The sequence below is a fragment of the Schistocerca nitens genome, chromosome 1 (assembly GCF_023898315.1).
Source record: "Schistocerca nitens isolate TAMUIC-IGC-003100 chromosome 1, iqSchNite1.1, whole genome shotgun sequence".
In the NCBI taxonomy this organism is placed as follows: domain Eukaryota; kingdom Metazoa; phylum Arthropoda; class Insecta; order Orthoptera; family Acrididae; genus Schistocerca; species Schistocerca nitens.
Genome location: NC_064614.1, coordinates 281,772,298 through 281,799,227, shown reverse-complemented (window position 1 = coordinate 281,799,227; position 26,930 = coordinate 281,772,298). Strand labels below are relative to the sequence as shown.

The following is a 26,930-nucleotide window of genomic DNA, read 5'->3' as shown; positions in this document are numbered from 1 at the left end:
TCTTTTGGTCTTTGTTCCTACTTACAAATAAATCGATGATGAATGAAATAATAAAAGTAAATATTTGTGTTTATGGATTTTAAATATTATCGATATTATTATTGTACCTTACATGGTCCTTGCTTGCTAAAACGTTCCCAATCACTGTTCTAGCGTATTTATGTTGCCATTAGCTGCCCATATCGTACTTTCTAAATAGGTAAGGCCCTATGTTTCGGCTACTGCAGAACCATAGCTTTCGTGTCTCTGAAGTCGTGTAGGCTGATTGTTAGTTTCAGAGACTCAGTTTTAAAATATCTGATTTATATTGTAAACTGTTATAAATAAAACTGTAACATAGCTGCACTTGTTACTTGTGTATAAAAGTCATGCCCATGTCACCGGGGAAACTAGCAGTGCTTTATGTGTGGCAAGTATGATTCACTGACGTAGTATAAAGATAAATTTTGCCGATGTCAGATATACCTTAGAGTAATAAATTGTGTGTCCCCGGACTGAAATCTAAACACTGCGTAGATGTCAAACCAAAATATTATTTTTCTGTTCGTTATCCATTTTCCGTACAATACGAAATGCCCCTTTTTGCTCATAAATGACGGAGAGCTACATTATGAAAGGTTATGACGAAAATAGTGTCGCTAATGTCCCGTTGTCACGAGATGTTTATTCGCTGCACCATATTTCCTAAAATGAATTATTAGAGACTTAAATCAATTTCTCACGAAATCAGATGTTACGTCCTCGCTTCTATGCATTGCCGTTTCTTGCAAAACTGGGACAATGTACGGCGAGCGAGCACTTCGGTATCCAGATAATGCATCTTTGCAGTGCTTCAATAATGAGGAAAACTGTCAACAACAGTGTGAATTTCTAGTATAGTTCAAAGTCACAACCAAAGGACCTTTTACCACGTCCTCACGCCAGTAGGGTAAACAACGTTTCTTGGAGTGAAATGACAGGCACCTCAAGCTTTAAATCACTGTATCTAGAATAATAAGAGCTAGAAGGAGCTTTAAAATTAAGTAAAGCATGTAATGTAACGAGTTCTCCCATTACTTACTATAAGCACCCTGTAAGCATGGGCCAGCTGAAGGATTCAATATTATCAATACCTGTGAGAAGGATAAACGATAGTACCAAATCGACTGCACAGTGTCGCCCCTACCTTGCACAGTTTTAGACAGTGCCCGGGTGCAAAACGACGTTACACGTTATAACAATTGTCATACACATCGTGTTTGTATCTGCAACGATGTCAGTTTGCCGCACTTGCTGTCATTGTTAGGATTAAATTGTTGGCCGCCGTCTTCTGCGCATGAAGGAGCAAGAGAGGGACTATCGCCTACGCTATGGCGAAAAATTCACTGTAACTGAGCATGCTCTGGAAAGCGGTTACTGAATCGAGTTCGCCAATATCTCTGTCATGGTTTGTACCAACGGCTTTTGGTACATTGCAATTAAAGAAGTGGTTGAAATAAGAATTATGGACAACGGCCTTAATATCGACGACTGCCTGCAGTTCAGCACGTCATGGTATCCAGCGACATATGGGCCTAGCAGCAGTGGTCACTGCACTTGAGAATGGTCCGTGGTCGACAGCTCGTGGCATTTTAAGCACTTTACGCGGTTGTAAGCCCAAGAACATTTTACTGATTTAATCAACAGAATTATACCCTTAGTTTGATGTGCTGTAAAGATCCACAAATTGCAAGAGTTAAGTGTGAACAGGATGGGTACTTAGCTTAATCAAAATATTTAGCTGAGATAGTTAGGTGTTTCCAGACTGAAATATCAAATTTCCTTGAAACAGTATTTGTTAATTGTGAGAGCTATTTATCTCACTACTTCATGGTCACTGATGATATTTTTTGACATGGCACCTCACTTAATTTCTGTAATTCGATTTTCAGCTAGGATTTACAGTCTTATCAATAATTCTGTAAGCTATAAGATCTTGCCACCCCTGCAAATTCTCTCACGTCGTCCGTCACCATTCCCTGCGATGATGTGCAATTGTGCGATAGCCTCAAGAGTACGACAAATCCTCTTAGGAACATCCTTCGAACTGTTGTCACTGGAATGTTATATTAACAGGTTTAGATAGCAACGACGTTAACATGTTTCAAACGGGAAGCTCTTCAGTCTATGGTCAACAAAACACGCTAGTTCAACTTGTTCAAATATGGCTCCGTATTTACATTTTTCTTATGAAATCAAAATAGCCATCTTTACTTTTTTGTGAAGGATGAATTCATAACGATGCAACACATTACTGTCCGTTGTACTAACAATCATGATCTGGAAACGAATCCGCAGCCCGAAATCCATGAACTTTAACGAAAATTCGCGAGATCTATGAGCGCGTTGGAGATAGTAGCAGTACAGAAACATAAATAACAATCCAATGCCAATAGTCGCCTTTTCTTACCGATAATTTAGAACTAAATCATTCGCAAAATTTTTTCGTCAACGACGAGTTCGAGTCCACCCCTAGTCTCTCTCTCAGAATTCCCTGAGTCTTTCAGAATTCTGAGATTTCTCTGACTTTTTCCAGTCAGTTCAATTTCCCTGTCGATTCCCGATATTCCAGTATTTTCAGACGAATCGCAGCACTGTAGTTCCAACTGTTTATAAATAAGAATGTGTATAGGCTCTCCATTCTCTACTGACAGATCTACTATGTTCGTCCAATAACTAATGCAGCACTTTTTTTCTGAAATCAGGATGGTTTTATCCAGGATTCCGATACAGCATTATTCCCCACGCTTCTAGCTACAAAAATCCTGTTTTTCAACGTAATCTCATTTCAATGGGACGACCTTGCGCCTTCTTACAAGGAGGGCCCGTTAGGTCGCTGAACTGCATGTAACGTTGCCAGCGAAGTCCATAGGTCGAAACACATGGAAAACAGAAGGTGTGAGATTCGAGCAGTAGAGTAGATCAGGAAGAACAATCCAATGATGTTTTGTGAGCTCCTTTCGGGTGCACAGACGTGTGTGAGGCCTTATGTTGCCATGGAGAAGGAGAAGTGCGTTTCCATTTCTGTGGCGACGAACACGATGAACTATTTTCTTTAATTTCCTGATTGTAGCAAAATACACTTCAGAGTTGTTCGTGGCACCACGACGGAGTACTTCAAACAAAATAGACCTTTCAGAGTCTCACAAGACAGCCGTCGCTGTATCTTGACCGGCTGAGAGTGTGACTTTGAACTTGCTGTTCGGAGGATAGGTGATGTGGCACCACTGTCACTCCATGGATTGGCTTTTAGTTTCCGGTTCGAAGTGTGGGACCCATGTTTCATCGCCTGTGACGATGTTTGAAAGAAAACTGCCACGACGAGCCTCGACACGAGCAAGCAATTCTGCACAGAAGGTCCTTTGTTGCTCTTCATGTTCTTCTGTTAGGCGGCAAAGAACCCAGCGGGCACACACCTTTGAGTACTCCAAGTGGTGGACGAGTGTGTCAACACTACTAATAGAGACGTCCAGCTGTACAGCGAGGTGTTTGATTCTCATCCGTCGAACACCTCGAATGAGAGTGTCCGCACGTTCCAACACTGCAGGAGTCACAGCTGTGTGCGGCCAGCCGGCACACAGCAGATCGGACGGGTTTGCGCTACCTTCTTGCTATGGTGACAGACTCCTCGCCAAACGACTGACAGCGCTTCTGTACACTGACTAGTCTCCATAGACACTCCACAAGCGCCTATGAATATCTGTGATGCTCTAATTTGATGCTAAATTTAATGACAGCTCCCTGCTTGGAAGACACCTCCGTTACAGACGTCATTTGGAAGGCTGCGTATAGCACCGCCACCTTTGGAGACTCGATGAGACTGCCGAGTCTGAAATGGGAATATTCCACGATATTCCACAACAATCTCTACATTGTGTTCCACTGAAACCGGCCGAAAAAACATGTGCTGCATTACTTATTTAACTCCCCTTGTACATATATCAGTCTGCATCCATAGTATGCAATCCGATGTGGAAAGCATGGAAGATAGTATATCCCACTGTACCATTTATCAGTGCTTCTCCCCATTCGATTCACGAATGGAGCTCGGGAAGTGTTAAAATGTCACTGTACGTATTGTAATTAATCTAATCGTTCTCACGATCCCTGTGGTTGCGATAGGTATCGGGTTGTAGTACATACCTAGATTCGTCATTTAAAGCTGATTCCTGAAATTCTGTAAGTAGGCTTTTTCCGGAAAGTTTGCGTGTGTCAATTCAACTTCTTCACCATCTCTGTGACACTCTCCCGTGCGTCAACATCCTGTCACCATTTGTGCTATCCTTTCCTTTATACGTTCAACATTCCCTGTCAGTCCTACTTTATAAGGGTCCGACACACATGAGCAGCAATCTAAAGTGAGTCGAAACAGTGATTTGTAACCAATCTCCTTTGTACACTGACTGCATTTTCCGTAGTATTCCACCAATGAACCGAAATCTGTCACCTCATTTATATACAAATGAGCAAATGTGATTATTCCATTTCATATCTCTAGAAAGTGTTACACCCGCATATTTGTATGAGCTGACCGATTCCAACTGTGGTTTGTTGAAACTGCAGTAATTTTTTGTTTCCTGAGGTGCACACTTTTTACATTGCTGGGCATTTAAATCAACCACTATGAAACCTTATGAAGTTCCGACTGAGCAATTACGCAGCTTAGTTGAGACCAAATTTCACTATAGATAACTGCACCGTCTGTGAAAAGTCTGAGGTTACTATTAATATTCTCTGCAAGGACGTCAAGGCAGCGTGAAGGCCACCAAGTCACTTCCTTGACTATGACTCTACATCCAAGATAACTTTCTGCGTCCTTCCTATCAAATATTCGTCAGTACAGTCAAAAATGCCGCTTGATACTCCGTATGGTCGTAAATTTGACAAAAAGTATAGGTGTCGTACTGAGTCAAAATCTTTTACAAATTCGGGAGAAGCTGCATCTATCTGACTGCCTTGGTCCATGGCTTTCAGGACCTCACGTGACAAAAGTGCGAGTTGCGTTTCACGTGATCAATCGCAATAGATGCTGATTGGAATGTAGAAGGTCATTCTGTTCGAAATGCGCACAGTCGGAATTTTACTGCAGATTGTAGAGGCTGACCGTCGTCGCAAAGGAGAAATGTATCCACTGAAGTCGCGTGCCTGTCATCTCTGGACAAGCTGCTCCTGGCGGGCGAGGGGGAGAGGAAGGTAAGGCAAAGTAGCACAGCGGGACTCGAGTAAAGCCAATCCAAGACAAGCCTATCCGAGCCGAGGCGGGGCGGCCAGCACCGACCAGCGCTTGTTATCCACAAATAGCTGCCGGATTAAAGGCTCGCATGCCTTTTGTACTCCTGCCGGCACTACGTCTTTCTCAGAGCCTCGTAATGAATTTCGGGTCGACAGCGGGACAAAAATAGCATCGACCTGCGCTGTTCTCATTCCGCCCATCCCTCAGCAGTTTGCTTAAAAGGCCCAACTTCCTTTAATTCGCTCCTAATCTAACGTCAACCGTTGGATGTGCTTATATGGAAACGTTTTCTGAATAAGACCAAAACGAAATTCACCGTATGTGAAGCAGCTGAGTTTATTGTCAGCTGATCACTGCTAGAACGCTTCAGCGTTGGCGAAAATCTGCAGTTTGTTGGTATTTTTTTTCTTTAAGCTTCCCACGCTGTACCTTCTCTGCACACATACAACTGGCAAGAGAATCGGTATGCCGAATTGTGGCTGACGAGGGAATTGTTCACCTAACGATCGACTGCTTTTGCTCATATTTCGCGAGTTGACCGTTTCATTGATGCACTTAGATTCAGTCACTGCAGACAGTAAAGTAAAGATGCAATTCCAAAAAAAGGAGGAAATACTTTTCGATTAGGCGTCTGATCACTTGATATTTTCTCCATTTCGTTAGTGGCATTCACATGCCCCTTTGTAATTTTGTAGCTTCCTAGGTACGAACGGACTTATATTCTGGCACACATCATGCTTGGAAACTTGAACTTTTGTATTCCTGTGTGGAGTCTAGCAAAAGATTCAGATTGATGACTGGGTGTTGTGTGATGTCCTTAGGTTAGTTAGGTTTAAGTAGTTCTAAGTTCTAGCACAATCAGCTTAACAGCTCATGCATCGAAGCTGCTTACAAGAATAATATACAGAAGAATGGAAAAGAAAATTGAGAATGCGCTAGGTGACAATCAGTTTGGCTTTAGGAAAAGTAAAGGGACGAGAGAGGCAATTCTGACGTTACGGCTAATAATGGAAGCAAGGCTAAAGAAAAATCAAGACACTTTCATAGGATTTGTCGACCTGGAAAAAGCGTTCGATAATATAAAATGGTGCAAGCTGTTCGAGATTCTGAAAAAAGTTGGGGTAAGCTATAGGGACAGACGGGTCATATACAATATGTACAACAACCAAGAGGGAATAATAAGAGTGGACGATCAAGAACGAAGTGCTCGTATTAAGAAGGGTGTAAGACAAGGCTGTAGCCTTTCGCCCCTACTCTTCAATCTGTACATCGAGGAAGCAATGATGGAAATAAAAGAAAGGTTCAGGAGTGGAATCAAAATACAAGGTTAAAGGATATCAATGATACGATTCGCTGATGACATTGCTATCCTGAGTGAAAGTGAAGAAGAATTAAATGATCTGCTGAACGGAATGAACAGTCTAATGAGTACACAGTATGGTTTGAGAGTAAATCGGAGAAAGACGAAAGTAATGAGAATTAGTAGAAATGAGAACAGCGAGAAACTTAACATCAGGATTGATGGTCACGAAGTCAATGAAGTTAAGGAATTCTGCTACCTAGGCAGTAAAATAACCAATGACGGACGGAGCAAGGAGGACATCAAAAGCAGACTCGCTATGGCACAAAAGGCATTTCTGGCCAAGAGAAGTCTACTAATATCATATACCGGCCTTAATTTGAGGAAGAAATTTCTGAGGATGTACGTCTGGAGTACAGCATTGTATGATAGTGAAACATGGACTGTGGGAAAACCGGAACAGAAGAGAATCGAAGCATTTGAGATGTAGTGCTATAGACGAATGTTGAAAACTAAGTGGACTGATAAGATAAGGAAAGGAAGTTCTACGCAGAATCGGAAAGGAATATGTGGAAAACACTGATAAGGAGAAGGGACAGGATGATAGGACATCTGCTAAGACATGAGGGAATGACTTCCATGGTACTAGAGGGAGCTGTAGAAGGCAAAAACTGTAGAGGAAGACAGAGATTGGAATATGTCAAGAAAATAATTGAGGACGTAGGTTGCAAGTGCTACTCTGACATGAAGAGGTTAGCACAGGAAAGGAATTCGTGGCGGGCCGCATCAAACCAGTCAGTAGACTGATGACAAAAAAAAAGTTCTAGGGGACTGATGACCATAGACGTTAAGTCCCATAGTGCTCAGAGCCATTTGAGCCAAAAGATTGAGAACTCTGCCGTTCTGATCTCAGACTAACAAAGAGGAACGGACCAACTGCCATGTCATGCTTAGTCAATGGCAAGATAAAAATATAGTACTGTACAGAGATTGGGTTGCCACACCAAAGCTGTCAGCACGAATCGATACGACAGACATGAGCGAGGGCTCACTGCAATCCACATCGACGAACGGCAGTCGATCCGAAGACGATACCTCCCCTATCAGCATAGCAAGGCCCTCACGTTGAGGTCAACATACTGTAGTATAGAACCAGCAAGATCTCTGCCCCAGTTTGTGACCTCATCAGAAGGAGTCAACATCGAAGGACAGCACCAACGTGATAGTTAAAACTTCTGACGAATTTATTCATTTGAATGTGGAACAATGTACTTCAAGAGACCAGTTTGTTAATCTGTGCACCAAGTGACGTTTTAAATTATATCTTATCGACCAATCCAGTTACAAAGAAGTGTGTCAAAGTTAAGTAAATCTTTTATACATTTATGTACTAAAGTGAACGAATATTTCATGTTTTCCAATGTGATGAACCTCCTCCTAGAGCACTCAAAGAACCCACAGTTGTGGCCTCAGTCCAGACCTAGAAGAAACCTACATGGACAATTTTGAATAACATTTTTTGCAAAATAACCTAATCACATACCACATACAAAACCAGTTGTATTTGCCTCCCACTTAAAGGAACACATTAAAAGTTGGAGACTTAGAAAAGGAGACTCTGCTTTTGCAGACCACCTGCTTAAAGAAGGCCACCGTTACGAAGTGTAGCATGAAGTCTTCCATAACATAAAGAAAGGGAGGAAGACGAACTATTTTTAAGTAATGGAAATTAATAAATATATATGTCTACTTGCCCAAGCTTACTACCAAAACATCACAGTCCTTTTACTCGCCACTTCAAACTGCATCTACAACTACATGGATACTCTGCAAATCACGTTTAAGTGCCTGGCAGAGGTTTCATCGAACCACCTTCACAATTCTCTATGACTCCAATCTCGTATAGCGCGCAGAAAGAACGAACACCTATATCCGTACGAGCTCTGAGTCCCCTTTTTTTATCATGGTGATCGTTTCTTCCTATGTAGGTCGGCGTCAACAAACTATTTTCGCATTCGGAGGAGAAAGTTGGTGACGGAAATTTCGTGAGAAGATTGCTCTGCAACGAAAAACGCCTTTGTTTTAATGATGTCTATGCCAAATCCTGTATCATTTCAGTGACACTCTCTCTCCTATTTTACGACAAAACATTCGTTGAACCTTTCGATGTACTCTGTCAAGCGTATCTGGTAAGGATACCATCCCACGCAGCAATATTGTACAAGAGGACGGACAAGCGCAGCGTAGGCAGTCTCCTTAGTATATCTGTCACATTTTCTAAGCGTCCTACCAATAAAACGCAGTCCGCCTTCCCCACAACATTTTCTATGTGTTCCTTCCAATTTAAGTTGTCCGTAATTGTAATTCATGGGTATTTTGTTGAAATTACGGCCTTTAGATTAGACTGATTTATCGTCTAACCGAAGTTTAACGGATTTCTTTTAACACTTATGTGAACGATCTCACACTTTTCGTTATTTAGGGTGAATTGACAATTTTCGCACCATGCACATATCTTTCCAAAATCGTTTTGCAATTGTTTTTTGTCTTCTGATGCCTTTACAAGTCGATAATCGACAGATTTATCTGCAAACAACCTAAGACGGCTGCTCAGATTGTCTCCCAGATAGTTTATTTAGACAGGAAACAGCAAAGGGCATGTGAAACTACCTTTAGGGACAGAATGAGATTTTCACTCTGCAGCGGACTTTCTGGAAGATTAAAACTGTGTGCCGGACCGAGACTCAAATTCGGGACCTACAAATGATTCTTAGCTTAACAATAATATCAGAAAAACAATTAATACAACAAAATAAGAGTACGTGGATAAGGGTGTTGCATCATGTGACGGGTAGGCATGGCACACCCAAACTCTGAGGGGGGGCCAACGAAGACGCTGCGGAGGTAATCGGCAAAAGTTTGTTGGTAAGATGGTTTTCGGGTGAAGGTGCTAAGCGCGGTCACAACTTTGTACCAGAAGACGAGGACCACTCTGAAAGAGGTATTCTAAAGCCTTTCCTCGAAACCAAAGTAATGTATGGTGCCTAGCAAGAGGGTAGTGAAATGTCTGGGGCAACAACAAGAACCCTGCGGTTACCGTCGTTGGTGGGGCATAGAGATAAAAGCCCACCATTCATTGGATGAGAAGCCAAAAGTTTCGTTTTAGGGGCACGTAAGACGGTGCTCGTCGGTGTCTTCGAGCTGACAGTCAGGGAAGAGAGGAGAGGTAGCCAGTACTATGCGATAAAGTCGACTATTAGTCGGATATTTGCCATAGACTAAAACAAACCAGAGTGCAGACAAAGACGACGCTAAAAATGGTGCATGCACACACCCCCCAACCGTTCGCCAGTTAATGTCAGGGTGCTGTAGCACCATGGGCTCGCAAGGGTTGGGCAGCATAAACAAACAATGGTAGTCTTTTGTACGAGGAGGACGGGTTACTGGAAGATCGGCCCGAACGTACCTGAGTTCTATGAAACAATTGGCGACAAAGTACAATAATAGAGAAATAGGTGCCACATTGATCGGTGGATCGAGAGAAGCTGGTCGGAGGATATCTAAGAGACTGCGAGTTAACGACGGAACCGGCCACCGCCAGTGCCGCAACATATTATGGACAAAGAGTGCAGAAGATCATGCCCGCACGTTGACGAGTCCGAGGACACCTTTTGCAGGAGGCAGAGTTAGAGTGTTGTAGCGGACTTTGAAAAGTGCCCCTGCTGACACCGAATATCCACAGGCTGATTGGATGAGGCGGCCAAGGAGTAACGGCATTGAGGATCTGGGCGACGTGTCCCAGTTTACGGGCGACATAGATGTTGACATAGGATACACGTTGGAGTTGGTTTAAGTTACGGTGCACTTGACTCCGGACATGGTGCCAAATCGACTGCAAAAGCCGCCGGTAAGCGAGGGCCACCGTGCGGTGTGTGCAGCTCGTAAATTCGATACCCAGCTGACGAAGTGTGGTACTGACTGGGTGTGGTGTCGGCATCACAACCGGGAGGCCGCGCCCAGTGTGCATCTTGGTCGATTTGCGGACTTTAAGAATGCTGCCCGAAAGGTGAATCCATTGGATGGCGTCATTGAGTTCCGTGGAGGAGCAGGTGAGAAGGAGGAGGTCGTCTGCATGAGCCCTGCAGTGAAAGGTGCAATTACGTAAAGTGAGAGCCTGTAGTCTAGACCTAAGACCATTGATGAGGGGCTCAAGTGCAGTGGCATATAGTAAAGTGGACATAGGGCATCCTTGATACACAGAACGGCGTATAGCGATCGGTCCTGCAAGCCTCCCATTGACTTGTACCATCGAGACCGCGGGAAGTAGTAACAGGCGAATGGCATCGACAAAAAGTAATGGGAATCCCATACGTGTCGCCACCACGAGGAGGAACGGGTGTCGAACGCGATCAAAGGCACTCGTGAAATCGATGGATACCAGTGCTGCACGAAGGCGATAAACTGCCGCCAGCGCGATGAGGTCACTGCATTCTCCTAGGGCTGTTTGACCCCACAACCACGTGCAGTCTGCTCCGGTGAAAGGACCGTAGGTAAGACGGTGCGTATGCGCGCTGCTAAGAGGCGTGCATAGATTTTATAGTCTGCATTCAAAGGGGTTATATGCAGAGACATGAGACACTCGATTCAGCTTAGGCACAGGTAGAAGAATGCCTGTGATGAATTCAGGTGGAATTGTGGAGGACGGAGTAAAGAGATCCTGAATCATTTCCGTCCAGCGGGGAAGCATTAACGTGGTGAACGCCCGATAAAACTCCACGGGGAGACTATCTAGTCCTGGCGATTTGTTCTGGACCCCCTTGTTGATCGCATCTACCACCTCTCCTGCGGTGATAGCAGACATCATGGGCATTGACTCCGCTACGGTGAGGGTCCGATCAGGGGAAGGATAGAAATCATCAGGAATTGGCGTTGCCATCGGTTCGACTTCATAAAATTGGCGATAATGTTCAGCAAAGACAGACACCACTGCCGCCTGTGTTGTGTGGTGAACATCGTCGGAGGTCGTGATGCTGGGGACGAAAAGTCGCCGGCAGGTGTGGCCGAGCGGTTCTAGGCGCTTCAGTCTGGAACCGCGCGACCACTGCGGTTGCAGGTTCAAATCCTGCCTCGGGCATGGATGTGTGTGATGTCCTTAGGTTAGTTAGGTTTAAGTAGTTCTATGTTCTAGGGGACTGATGACCTCAGATGTTAAGTCCCATAGTGCTCAGAGCCATTTGAACCATTTGAACGAAAAGTCGACATCGACGAAGATGGTCGGATGCGGCATGGATTGTGATGGCGTTTCGTCATGGAAGAGGTCCTATCGTCGGGAACGCACCACGACACCATTCAGTCGTGCACGCTGGAGAGAGAGGAGACGTGCTTTAGTACTCTGTCGTTCCCTATGGGTTTCAGGTGATGGAGGGAGAACATTGAGCTCTCTGAGGACGGCGTAGTGAAAATTTGTGGTGTCTCGATGTCATGCTGCTGCTTCCTTCAAACATTGCATGAAGACTTTCCTGATCACAGGTTTGGCACACTTGAGCCACCAGTGGAAAGTGGATGTGTACTGCGGGAGGCGTCTTTCGCAAGACGCCCATGTAGTGGCAATACATTGTCGGCACTGTGGATCATTAAGAAGGGAGGTATTAAGCTTCCAGTAACCTCTGCTGCGCCATACTGACTGAGGTGGCAAAGCTAAGGAGCAAATGACGGCGCAATGGTCCGAAAATGCAAGGGGCCATCATTCTGCTTGGAAGATTTCGTTGCCAAGGTGGCCAGGGACATAAAACCGGAAGAGCCAGCTCGCAAAATGTGCTGTATAATGGGTAAAACCGGGGGTATTGCCATGAATTCTCTCCCAAACATCCACTAGATGAAAATCTTCCATTATGGTGAGCACCGCTGGGCATGACGAATAACCAGGGATTTGGTCCTGTGGATGGAGGACGCAATTGAAATCGCCTCCCATGATAAGGCACTCATAGCGCCCAGAAAACAGGGGCGCCACGTCATGTCCGGAGAAAGTGGTCCGCTGCCGACGGTTCGTGGAGCCAGACGGAGTGTAGATATTGATGAAGATGGTAACAGCCATGCCCCTACCAGAGGGACGGATTGTCGTGTCCGTGAGTGAGATTCCTTCGCGTACGTAGAAAGCCACTCCACGCCCTGATTGATCACATGTGGGCGTGTATGAGTCGTAGCCCTAGGCCGGTGGTAGTGTGACAACGCGTACTTCCTAAAGAAGGGCGACTTCGGCGTCAGAGGCCCGAAGCATATCACAGAGGAGCTGTAGCTTGGCTGCAGTGCCGATCATGTTGATGTTCAGTGTGGCAAACCGGTACGTTTGTTTCAGTGGTGCTGGACGCGCATCTACCATCACCAAGGGAAGTATGAGGAGGGCATCGACAGTAAGTCCCGTCCCATCTGCTGCAGTGCCTCGCTTTTGATGTTAACAGGCAGCCTCGTCCGGGGGAGGCAACTCATCCGGAGGAGGAGGCGTACCTTCCTCAACGTCGTTGGCCCATGCTCCTGTGCCGTGGGACTGTCCAATGTCCATGGAAATTGCATCGTGGGGGGAGAGATCTGGAACTGTCGGCGGGGAGACGCGTCTCAACCTGCGCAATGATCGTTTCATTGTGCATGGCGACCTCCATGGTGGCCCCGTCCTGCGAAACGTCTTGTTCATCGTGAAAGCTGTCCGCCGGCCTCTGCGTGGAAATGTCGGCTTGTTTGGCGTCGTCTTCGCCGTCTTGGGTGGCGACGCTTTGAGAGCCCGGATGTGAACGGTGGCGGCGTTTGCGTCAACGTGGCTAGTGTTGTTCGCGCACGTGTTCCTCAGTGTCGGACGACGACAAATAGGAGCGTCGACCTAGTTCCAAGGCATCGGTGGGTACAATGAAATTGTCAAACAGGTGTTGTGAAGAAGTACTGGTCTCCTCAGCGTCTGGTGCGGGAGCCTCTTCGGCGGCAAGGTTGGTAGGTGGAAATTCTGCACCGTCCTTAGCTGAATGGTAAGGTGGGTGAAGTCGGTCGAAGGGACCGGGCGAGGGACTGGACGAAACTGTAGACGTGGCAAGAGCCGCCGCGTAAGTGACAGGTAGGGCGGTCATCGTGGCTGTGACGGACGCTTCCGACAACGGGAGCTGCGCGACACGTCGTTGAATGCATTCAGACCGTAGGTGACCTTCTTTCCAGTAACAGGAACAGGTGCGAGGTTGGCCGTCGTACATTATGTAAGTAGGCTGTTTAGGTTTTTTTTATTGGTAACGCCACCTCTGTATGAAAATCACTGGCTGTGCTGTGTGCAGCCTGTGGCTGCTTTGCATTGTTGTAATACTCGCCATTGTAGTGTTAGGCAGCTGCCTGTGAACAGCGCGATGCGTTGCGCAGTTGGAGGTGAGCCGCCTGCAGTGGTGGATGTGGGGAGAGAGATGGCGGTGTTTTGTAATTTGTCATGCTGCTATATATATTATGACTATTGAGGTAAATACATTGGTTGTTCTCTATTAATATCTTTCATTTGCTAACTATCCCTATCAGTAGTTAGTGCCTTCCGTAGTTTGAATCTTTTATTTAGCTGGCAGTAGTGGCGCTCGCAGTATTGCAGTAGCTTGAGTAGCGAAGATTTTTGTGAGGTAAGTGATTTGTGAAACGTATAGGTTAATGTTAGTCAGGGCCATTCTTTTGTAGGGATTTTTTTTTGAAAGTCAGATTGCTTTGCGCTAAAAAAAATATTGTGTGTCAGTTTAAGCACAGTCGTGTAATAATTGTTCAAAGGGGACGTTTCATATGTCGACCCTTAGCCGAGGATACCTCACTGGAATCTTCTGATTTTTTTCTTGTAGTTTGTGTAATTAGTGTAGATTTTGTTTATTGCTAGCGCGTAATTGTAGAGAAAAATCTCCTGTGTAGTTGCAGTCTTTCATTGTTGTACAGTAAAACAGTTGTGGCATGCATGTAGATTTGCACCAAGTATTTCGCAGCTGCAATTAACTAGACATTATTTTCAGTGTCATGTTAATGTGTTTTCTTATTTTTGCTCTTCAAATTGTGTTTTTCTGTGTTGTCGTGTGAAATATTGTGACAATAATGGCGTGTGAAAAACGTAACACTAGGCTCCACAGTAAACTGAGAAATGACAGCGAAAACGAAAGCAGTGTGTTAGCGCCACTGTGTAATGAATTAACTAATGTTCAACATAGTAACTTGGTTATTGTGCATAGGGAAATGGAGCGGGCGGCAAACAATGGCGTAGGCAGTGAAACAATTGGTGAACAGGGAAGTATTATCGATCGATCGGTCGGCAATAGCTCGCCTCAGGAATCCGAAATGACACGACACGATCTCGCAAATACTGTAGATTCAGGTTTTGGATCCTCACCGTTTTCTCAAATAAGTCAAGACACATTTTCTGCTTGTCAAAATGTGAATGTTTCCGGTGCAAATTCACTGCCGAAAAGCACTGAGGAACATGTTCGAGACATCAGTGCATTGTTATTACAATTAATACAACAAATGGGACAAACACAACAAAAGCTTCAAAAGTTAGACACAATGGAACAAAATCAGAGACAAACACAGCAACAGTTAGACACAATGGAACAAAATCAGAGACAAACACAGCAAATGCTTCAAAAGTTAGACACAATGGAACAAAATCTTCAAAAGTTAGACTCCACGGTTGAACAAACACGTGAAAATTTAACTACTAAGTTACATAACATCGAATCGAAATGTCAAAAAGTCTGTAATGACGTAAAAACACAAATTTGTGAGCATTTCCAACCTATTTTTTCGCGGCATGAAAATGCACTACAGAATCACGAAGCAGCCATAAAAGAACTGCAAACTACTTTTCACGAAAATCATGAGACCTTGCAAGCTAAATTTGACTCAGTTGCATCTACCGATTCGGTTACGCAACTTGCAAAAACTCAGGAAAACTTAAAGGACACAGTAGATACTCTGAAACTTGGTTCAGAAAAACACACTGAGGAAATGTGTTCACTATCGGAGAAAGTAGCCGAACTTTCGGATCAGTTCACTAACTTATCTACGAAGGTAGATGATAATCTGAATGACACAAAACCGGTAGTCTTTAATGACACAGAAGAGAGCGAACAAATTAAGAAACTGAAACAAAATCTGAATCAAATTAATACGCAACACCAAAGAGAAATCCGCGAAGTACAAGATCAGCTGACACAGGTAATACAAGAATTACGTATTTCAGAGGACACTCGCGCCCCAACACGGGAAGAGGGACATAGAAATACGGAACAACCACAAAATAATAACACAAGACACTTCGGAAATTATGAAAGAAATTGGCAAGGAACACCAAATTTTGAGATGGAACCGCCGACACGACGTAACAATGACCGCTATGCGACTCGCCGACATGATGATTTTGACTATAAGCTGTTCATTACCACACGTAAATTTAAACCATTTAAGAATTCTGGCAGTGACATTCATCCACAAGGGTGGCTCCATCAATTCTCTCATTGTTTTCCTCCCAACTGGTCATTGGAGCACAGGTTAGAATTTATGTGTGGCTATTTAGAGAATGAACCAGCTGTAAGAATGCGATCGGTCATTCACGATTGCCATAGTGAAGGAGAATTTTACCATGCCTTCCTCTCAGCATATTGGTCTCAAGCCACACAAGACCGAGTAAAACATGGCATCATAATGATGAAACATTTCGAACAATCTGAATTCTCCAGTCTTGTGAAATATTTTGAAGACATGTTGCACAAGAATCAGTACCTGTCAAACCCATACAGCCCCTCAGAACTCATCCGCATTTGCTTAATCAAATTACCTGAACATTTACGACATATTATTTTAGCAGGACGTTGCAAAGACGACATTGAAGCTTTTCAGGGACTGTTACAAGAACTGGAAATTGACACTGACAATCGCGGAACGCAGGAGCACAACAATTACAGATCACATCCGTCGCAATTCCGCGATGAAAGAAATAATAACTGGACGCGACAAGGCTATTCTCACAACACAAATCGTGACCAAAACAGACACCACCCGTATGACAACCACTGGCAGAGTAATAACTACAGAGAAAGTTCGCATTTCCGTAGTAATGAATATGACAGAGACAATCATAGAAACAGACAATATGGTAACCAGAACTATTATTATCAGGGGAGACAGAATAACTTCAGACGCAACAGTTCAGCGCGCAGTTAGGATTCAGGGAGAAATTCTCCACCACATGACCGACAAGAAAGAAACTATGGCATCTACCGACATGACGACAGACGATATGATCGTAACGACAGACCTGAATTTCATCAGAACTGGCGGGATTATAACAGAGCTGGGCCCTCTCGGCAAGGCGAATTTGTAGAAGTTAGGTCTCCTAATCCCAATAACGACGCGCGCCAACAAAGGGACAGACAATGACGCGCTCCGCAGGCAGCTGCGTGCGCCAGCTGGCTCAAGAGAAAAATAACATAGACGCTAACCTTGAGAAAAATTCCAGTATTCTTTCCCGACGTATACCACTTCATAATTGCTTTTCAGTTGAAAGTCTGAGTACTGGGAAGAGTATAGGTTTACACCACATTTCACATGTAAAACCGTTTATTGAGAGATAATCTGCTTTTTAACTTTGTCTTTGCCATAAAACTTTTCACTTCACATTTCTAGTAGGCTTTGTCAGACTTATAATCTGTTAACAAGCAACAATGTTTGAAGTTAAATATCCAGTCAAGAATCAAGAAATCTTATTTAAACAGAAATTACGAATGTATTGTTATAGTGAACAGACGACACAGTGTTGTATTTGTACATTCTTGCTTGTTAGTTGCACGATTACGTAATGACTATAAGGCTCACATACTTAGAACATTTACCAATACTGTTAATGAGATTTTAATGCAACATTTTGGTTTATTTGAAAATACATTCTGGATTTAAAGTGCTTTCTGAGAGATACCAGATGACACAGAGGTTAGTTTATGTGACAGCTACACGATTTTATCACGACGCTACTAATGAGTGACAATTTACAATGTTGCTTTTGCGGTGTATCTGTTTTATATCTGCACAGTTTTCTGAATTCTTCTGGAAAGAATAAACATGTTTTAGTAGTAACTTTTGTGGTATAGCAACAATGAGACAGCCTTTATCGTGGCACAACAATATGTTACAGTACAGTACTTTCTTCATCACAACAATAAGCGTAATAACTACGATATCTATACACAAAGCATTTCACTTTTGTTTATCATGAGGTAAGTACATTGACTTCTGCAGAACTTAGCTTTCGGAGGACGATACCTACGAGACTTTCACAGAGATTATGTTGCAACGAGACGCACATTTAGCGCTACAGGACACGTATATGAGTGATTGATTTTGTACTTAAAATATTTATTTTTAAAGATTTTTGAAGTGCAATGATACAAGGGTTTTCCGTCATACATTTCATTCCATTGCTGTAATCTGTATCACCTGAGGGTATTATACATTAATCCTCAGGGGGGTACACGCCTACTTTGTGTACCATGTGTTTGGCACGCACAAGGAGCCCTAGCTAATATGGTATTTGCTTATACAACTTTACACATCGGTACCATATTTCTCTAACACACAAATTACACAGCTATCTGATCATTTAACTGAGAGATAAACATTTTTTTTACTGCATTAGTGACAGATGTTTACGTAATTACACAGTTGAATAACTCCACACTTATGAAATTGCATTTTGTCTGTACTTTGTGAACTGTTCATATTTTTTCGGAACCATTGTGATACTATGAGAGCTTTGAAAGATGTATTTGGTAAGGGAGCATGATTTTAAAGTATGTTTGAGGTAGATGACACTTTTGACGTGAGCAGAGAATTTTTTTTAGGTTTTGAAATTATTGGAGGAAGCTACGACGATTTTGAGAGTTGACTGAGGTGTTATGATGTTATTTTTACGACGACGATGTGTATTATGCTGCTGAGGTATGTTTATGGTCAAGAAGCTGATGCTATATGAGGAATTTGATTATGCTACATGTCTGTTATGAGGAAATATTGAAGAAGTGTCGACGAATATGTATATGTGTAATAAGGTAAGGAGTAATGAATTAGGGACTCTGCTTTGTGGAAACGGATGTTGTAAACCAAGAATCGTATTTTAGAATTATGAAATGTGTGTAAATGCTTGAATGTATCACAATGCCAGCGAAAATTTTTTGGACACTGTTATATTCATAAGATTTTGTTTCTACACATTTGTAACCAAATACTCAACCTGTGAATTTTTTTTATATGAGACTGTCACTGTAGAGAAAACTGCTGTCGTAAATATTTCGGTATGAAAGGTAAGTGACCGTGACGTAATTCGTTGTGAGCGGCCAGGTGTGCCAGCCGCCTTGAGAAAAAGCCATTATTGCGAGCCCTTTTTAGCGGCACAGGTAAAAAAAAAAGGGAGGCCATTATCCTCGCTATTGACGTTCCTTTGTAGAAAGCATCGTAAATAAGACACGCTAATAATAACTTGGAAACATTTTTACGTCTGCACACCTGATTCTGACAAGCGTCTTTCTACGACAGTTGAGAGAATTTCTACTAACTTATGAAATGTCACATGACTATTGAATGATATTTTTATGCTTTGGTTTGCGTAATTGCTTATTTCGTTTAATATCTAGTTTCTAGCTGCACTGCAGCATTGGTTAAAATAAAATTTTATAGATGTACTAATACAAATATTTTCTGTCTACAGATCGAGTAAATAATATTTTTTTTCAAAAAAATGAGGGAGCACAAAAAGACATTTACCTTCACAGGAACTGCATACATAATTTTCTTTTCTAGTACTTAGTAATCTTTTGTAGAATTAGTTTTTGTGGTGCACCACTTTAATTACATAGACATTAAGATGTGAATATACATTTCCCTTGTCTGCATTGTTATCTTTAGTGTACTATTTTTTCTGCTTGAGCTATGTCATGTTTAGGTATTTCATTTTCTGCTGCTGTTTGCCAGGCATAGTGTTGTTGAATTTGTGTTACTCTGCTAAGCCAGATTTATTTTTCTTGTTTGCTGCGCATTGCCTCATATTAGTTGTAATGAGAATTGCTTCGTAATTTAGATTTACTGTAGCTTGCTTTGCCAGCTTGAAATTTTTGTCATTGATGTTTGTGTTACTTGATTTGTGCTACTGCATTGCCTCGTTCCTTAGTTTAGTATCTGAGCTCAGTAGATTTAAGTTAGCTTAAGAGGGGGTAGACTATATAAGAGACTGCGTTGCGATGAATTGGAAGAAATGCATTGAGAAGTCATACGAAAAAAGTACAGAAAGCAGGTATAGGTAGGATTTTCTTGGAAATAAATAATGAGGTAAGAAATATGTGAAATAAATACAGAAAGCATGCTTGGATAGGATTTTTTTGGTGGAAGCAAAGGTTGAAATAAGACGAAAGATCTATGGAATGAAGTTTTGGGTTGGACTGCAGTACCAAAAGTTACACTGTTAACGAACCTTGTCCTTTCCATTGTGTTATCCCCCTATGTGTTTGTGAACCCTTGTGTATTTGTTTTCTTCCTGTCTCTGTGTAGTTTCATAGAATTTTTTTTCTAATACTATTCACTATGATGAGGAATACTGTTATCCTCAAATATAATTGGTATTAATAATATGTTATTTAACTTGTAAATATGCTTAGACATTATTTATTCTGTTTTGTTTTAATGCTCATGTGTGAAGTTGATGTTTCAAAATTTATTCTGATCTTTTATGTATGTACTCATGTCATAATTCCTGTAACACTGACGTATATGTTATTTTGATTCTTTTGTAAAGCCTGTACTACAAATGTTATCTGTATTGTTATGTTCTTTAATGATGTATTTTGTACCTTTGTAATTGTATTCTTATGTTATAAAATTGTAATTGACACCAGGTCATCAAATTAAGTAACTTGTAAGTTCCATTTCACTGCACACGTTTCTGTTGGTTATAGTATATGGACAATATGTGAGAAGTAGGGACTGTTAGTGTTTGCACGTCTGTTAATAATTCAGCAAGGGACTGGATAACAGCATTGCTGGTTCTAAGGACAGTTCCAAAAACTCTGTGAGTGCACAAGTGGTGGTTATGGACTTGCTATATTATCCGCAAGACTCGTCAATGGTGATTGTGCACCTGCACAGTCACAACAGATGGCTGCTGGCCATCTCTACAAGGACTACAGTGGGTCTGCATCTTTGATGACCCACCAGTACCATTATCTCTACAAGGACTACAGTGAGTCTGCATCTTTGATGATCCATCAATACCATTATTTCTACAAGGACTGCAGTGGGTCTGCACCTCTGGTGGCCCACCAATACCGTAATCTCTACCAGGACTACAATGGGTCTGCTCTGTGATGACCTACCCACCAATACTCTTCAAAACTTCGACTGACTCCGCTGTGGGTTTGCTCTGTTGTGGCCCATTACCTGTCAGCATGTCACGAGTCAGCACTGTCTTTCCGTTGGAAGGACAACGCTACTTCTTCAAGACTGCATGGAAATCCACTACTTCCGTGTGCATTTTCTTTTACTGCTCAGACTTTGAGAAAAACACTGCAATGTGATGAATGATCAGGACTGTCTTTATGGACTGTGAGAAAATTTTAGCTTTTGACCAACATTGTATCAATAAGTGTGTGCATTTGATTTCTTTGTTATTGTAATTACGATTATGAAAAATTTTAACAAATATGTATTGGCCACTGCCCCAACCAATTTGTAAAATTTTTTGTGGGGAGCATGGGGGCTATGTAAGTAGGCTGTTTAGGTTTTTTTTATTGGTAACGCCACCTCTGTATGAAAATCACTGGCTGTGCTGTGTGCAGCCTGTGGCTGCTTTGCATTGTTGTAATACTCGCCATTGTAGTGTTAGGCAGCTGGCTGTGAACAGCGCGTAGCGTTGCGCAGTTGGAGGTGAGCCGCCAGCAGTGGTGGATGTGGGGAGAGAGATGGCGGAGTTTTGTAATTTGTCATGCTGCTATATATATTATGACTATTGAGGTATATACATTGGTTGTTCTCTATTAATATCTTTCATTTGCTAACTATCCCTATCAGTAGTTAGTGCCTTCCGTAGTTTGAATCTTTTATTTAGCTGGCAGTAGTGGCGCTCGTAGTATTGCAGTAGCTTGAGTAGCGAAGATTTTTGTGAGGTAAGTGATTTGTGAAACGTATAGGTTAATGTTAGTCAGGGCCATTCTTTTGTAGGGATTTTTTTTTGGAAGTCAGATTGCTTTGCGCTAAAAAAAATATTGTGTGTCAGTTTAAGCACAGTCGTGTAATAATTGTTCAAAGGGGACGTTTTAATTATAATGGAACAGCAGCTTCCGATACGTAGATAGGAGGGCACGTGGTTCTGCAACTCGATGCGGACCTGTCTGACACTGTTTAAAACGGGATAGGTTTGAAATTGTATCCATCGTTCGGCGACATGTTCCCGAACGTTGCCACAGGACGGAGCGCCGCGGTGACGTCGTCTGCAGGTAGTTCGAACGGCAGTTCGAAGATCCTTATCGTCCGTGTGCCGAGACCTGCGTGTTCAGCGGTAACGGGTCCGACGTTGCCGTTGCAATGAGAGAAGCGCAGTCCGCGTTTTGCCTCTTGAAGCACCTTGTCGCACGCCGCATCGTTGATCACTTTGACGTATACGGTACTGCTAACAATGGACAGGTGGATACCAATTAGATCCGTTGGTGGTGTTTTAACTCTATCGCGAATAAATCGTTCTACCTCCAGGGCCTTGGGTCGGGGGAAGTCGGAACAAAAGTTGAAACGTAAAGTCTTCTTCCGATAGTTGTGTGCCGTGGTGGTCTAGAAGGAAAACGGCACTTACAGCGGCCGAAGTAAACACAAACACACAGTGCGCGCCTCTCTTGTAGCGATCTGGCACGTGACCGCCTCACAGCACTGCTGGCGGCAGAATGTGTTGAGTGACACAAGCACGACTCGCGACCCGTCCTCACAGATCAGATCTGCCAGTACCTCGTCTCCTACCTTCCAAACTTCACTGAAGCTCTTCTGCGAACCTTTGCAACGCCAGAAATCACTTGTGTCTTACTCAAAGATTTCCCGTAATTTACTATGAACTGTGACATTTCTGACAGGAAATCACGAATCCAGTCACGTAACTGAGACGATATTCCATAATGCATGCAATTTCACTACAAGCCGATTGTGTGGTACGGTGTCAGAAGCCTTCCGGAAATCCATAAATACGGAATCAATTTGAAATCCCTTGTTAATAGCACTCAACACTTCATGCGAGTAAAAAGCTAGTTGTGTTTCACAAGAACGATGTTTTCTAAATCCATGTTGACTGCGTGTCAATAGACCGTTTTCTTCGAGATAATTCATCGAACACAATATATGTTCCAGAATCCTGCTGCATATCGACGTTAATAATATGGTCCTGTAATTTAGTTACTCTTACTACCTTTCTTGAATATTGGTGTACGAATCTTTCGTCGAGCCAACGGTTGTATATGATTGTTAAGTATGGAGCTATTGCATCAGCATACTCTGAAAGGAATCTAATTGGTATATTGTCTGGACCGGAAGTCTTGCTTTTATTAAGTGATTTAAGTTGCTTCACTACCCCGAGGATATCTACAGATACCGTTAATAAGCCCATCCAGAACGCATTCTTGCTCAGATGACCCACTTTTCCTTTATTTCAGTTATTGTACTCTTACTTACCGTGAAGAGAACCGTAGCAAATCAGTCGAAACGTCGGCTTAGCTACTTCAGTAGTAGTTACAATTACGCGGCCCTATATCCAGAATTATTTTATTCAAAATTTCATTTTGTGTAATCGCAGTTGTTCACTTACCTGTTTTGTCTCACTTATAATGTTTTACCTGTTTGTAATATTAGACATGCTAAGGACAAGACAATCTTGTTCAGCCAAACCGTTGGGATACGACAGCAGCGCTTGCAATGTACTCAAATGGTTCAAATGGCTCTGAGCACTATGGGACTTAGCTTCTCAGGTCATCAGTCCCCTAGAACTTAGAACTACTTAAACCTAACTAAACTGAGGATGTCACACACATCCATGCCCGAGGCAGGATTCGAATCTGCGACCTTAGCGGTCGCGCGGTTCCAGACTGTAGCGCCTAGAACCGCTCGGCCACCCCGGCCGTCTGCAATGTATTAATCAACTTACTTTTGCTCTCGGAGCAACTGAAATTTGTCATATAATTCATTATTTAATGTGTCAGACGTTTTATTAAGCTAAATAGATTTACATAGCATGTTTACTGGAATAATTCTTCTCCAACTGTCATCATTGGAAAACAACTGATACACTTTTTAGAAGTACTAGTTTAAAATATTTCATCCCACAACAACTTCCCAACCACAAATATTTATTTTTGTCCTTGTTGACACTGTAACAGCCGGAAACCGGTATGTAAAATATATTTCAGAATATTGCATGGTGCCGTGAGTTTTTTCATTCATAATAACAGTACGAGCAGTATGAAATTATTGCGCACAAAACTGCTGAACCGTAAATGTCTCGGAAGATATAAAAACCTGTGTAACTGTTCAATAACATCAGGCACTTTTGGCCAGATTTCTGTGTACGACATTACATGTCTTCTGGAAGAAAATAGCTTTGAAGATTATGAAAGTACACTGTGCAATCAAGTTACGCTTAAAATGTATATTCCATTCATGGCAAAGATTTTCTGTACGTAAAGTGCACTATTCAGAATCTGTCCTCCAGCATACGCAAGTAAATTTCATTTTCCAGGAAGCCTGTGGGAAGCTTATGCGTAATTAATCAGAATCTCTGCGTTCAAAGTATTTAACTGCTAATGGAAAACGATTTGATGAGATTCCAAGAATAATGAATGCAAAGAGAGAAACAGAGGCAGATAACGCACTTTAAGACCAGTTTCATTATGTAGCAGTTTCAAAATTAGACTCGCTTTAACCTCGAGATCCCGTTTAGCTTGTATTTTCCACGTTGTCCAGGACGAAAATAAAACTTCACTGGGTATGAAAGAATTCCTCGCAGAATTTTTTGCTGTTGGCGGAGAACGTATCCTGTATAAAGAAGACAACACCTTTGAAATTTAAATAATCATTATGTGCTCTTTCACTACAGTATTTTTGTCTCAGGCGTATTTACAAACATCAGTGTAATAACATAAACACGTTTTATGTAAACGAGTAAGTCACTTAAAAGTGTACCAAAAAATCATGTGCCAACAGTAGACGTACGTCTGTGACGTTATTTTGCTAGGTAAAACTTACACTTCGCAGTTTATTTGTAATTACTCCTCTTAGTGTGATTTGGCTTCCCTTTGCAGACTATTCGATTTCCTAACATAGCACGATGCAGTTCTCAATTTTCTAAACAACCTAGTAAATCGACTTTACTTTTGGGAGTACTGCTATGTACGAAAGATTTGTACCCTAATTAAGTAAAAAATGGGTAGTGTTAGATCTCTTAATCACCAGTTCGCTGATTCTATATTCGATGGTGACACGTTTCTTCTAACTTTTTCATTCAGGTCAATATTTGTTGTCAAACTCAGATGTTAAATAGCAAATATTGAAGCGAATCATAGTATTTTCATTCAAAATACCGTTTTCATTTTAAATTACTAAACACATAAAAGGGAGTATTTATAGTGAATTAAAACTTAATGCAAAACTAGGAACAATTAAAAAGAAAGTAAACACATTTTCATTTCCAGAGATCAAGATAATACAACATAATATCAAAACCAGAACTATGTTCATCTAAAAATATTTATATCACTATGAATACTCGCCTTTTCAAATAATTAGTAATTAATAATGAAAATGTTGTTTTAGTTAAAAAATTATCATCCGTGCCAATATTAATCAGTTAACATTGCAGTCCGATAATAAGTATTTAATTCAAATAAAAAGGTAACTATCTCCAGCAAAAATCAAATCAGTGTCTACATGATTACGGGATTAAATTACTTTGTACTTACCTATAAGGGATTTGGATAACAAGCTCGTAAAGTTTTATACTTAACAGCATTTAAAATATTCAGATCTTCAGAGTCTATTTACTTGAATTGTTTTGACAATTATACAGTACTGTTTTAGGAAGCTGACGTCCATGTAGTGCCCTTCACGTGGTGTAAATGTGAAGTAAATCAAAGAGGATCAGAAACTATGATTGCTTTGTAAGACATTGCCTTAAGAATACAACATATTATGAACAGCTCAAACTTACATTTTATGTAAGCAAGCCACAAACATTCGATGTTAATAAGAATTGTACAAAAGCTAACATTTTACTTGCTTACTGATGAAACATGTGTGGACAGATCTCGCAGCTAGATGAGCCAATATGGGTACTGTTTACATTAATGCTAACCTATCTGTTGCCATTAATGAAATATACATCGGTTAAACTATGAGATCATAGTTGTCACTGGGAATTGTAAGAGTGGGCGGTGGAATAAATCCTTCTCCATCTTTAGCTACAACAAACTGTGAGTAAGTAATGTCAAGTTTGCGCTTCCTGTTGACAGCTGATTTCTGCCTCTTGTATGGCTATCCGAATTTAAGCTTTACCTGTCGTCAGCGATTGTTGTTAATACAAGATGCAAAAAAAAGTGATAAAATCAGTATGGACGGCGTCAAATCGAGGAAAATTTCGCAGATAACCATTGTCCGTAAACGCACCGTTACAGAGCTGCCGCTTTGAAACGAAATTTAAGCTTTGTCTTAATTTTCGTGCGGTCACACAAACCTTCAACTGAAGACGGTTGACTAAATCACAACTGTGTGCTATTACGTGAGTCAAAGCCAATTTTATGTTACGTTTTCATTATCGTAGTGTTTACATCAATGGCACACTGTGATCCGTTTTTGAGTTGCTCTTGAGGAAATATAGGTTGCTTTTTAAAAAAAGACGTACAGATCTTCATTTTTTGGTAATAAACAAAGCTACAAGGAAGGCAGTCATGTAGATTAATGTCCAATTGGTAGTTTAACATCATTTTCTGAAAACATTATTTTGCTTTCAGACCAAATGTTATTTGGGATGGTCAAGATAAATAGGACTTTTACAGATAATAGTACTAAAATATAAAGCTGGAGACAAAATGCTGTAACTGTTTGTTAGGATGCTGAAGGATTCCCTTGCTGATTGACAATTATTTCTTAATTGCGTATTATGATATAGTTGATGATTTACCTTGAGCGATGATCTCCCCGTGGTCACGCGTCCAGTAGTTGATGGACTTGGGGAAGGCCTCGGAGTGACACTCCAGAGTCATCTCCTGGCCTTCGTAGGCACCGACCAGCTGGTTCTGGATCCAGATCATTGGCGGAACTGCA

At 41.9% G+C, this 26,930-nt stretch overlaps 1 protein-coding gene across 1 annotated transcript in view; it reads right to left on the bottom strand.

Annotated features, from left to right (window-relative positions):
• The window catches only part of LOC126235475 (lachesin-like), a 1,351,138-nt gene that overhangs the window by 260,303 nt on the left and 1,063,905 nt on the right, over positions 1 to 26,930 (bottom strand). The window contains exon 6 of the mRNA XM_049944199.1: positions 26,788 to 26,925. Coding sequence (XP_049800156.1) covers positions 26,788 to 26,925 — 138 coding nt within the window. The remainder of the gene's footprint in view (positions 1 to 26,787; positions 26,926 to 26,930) is intronic.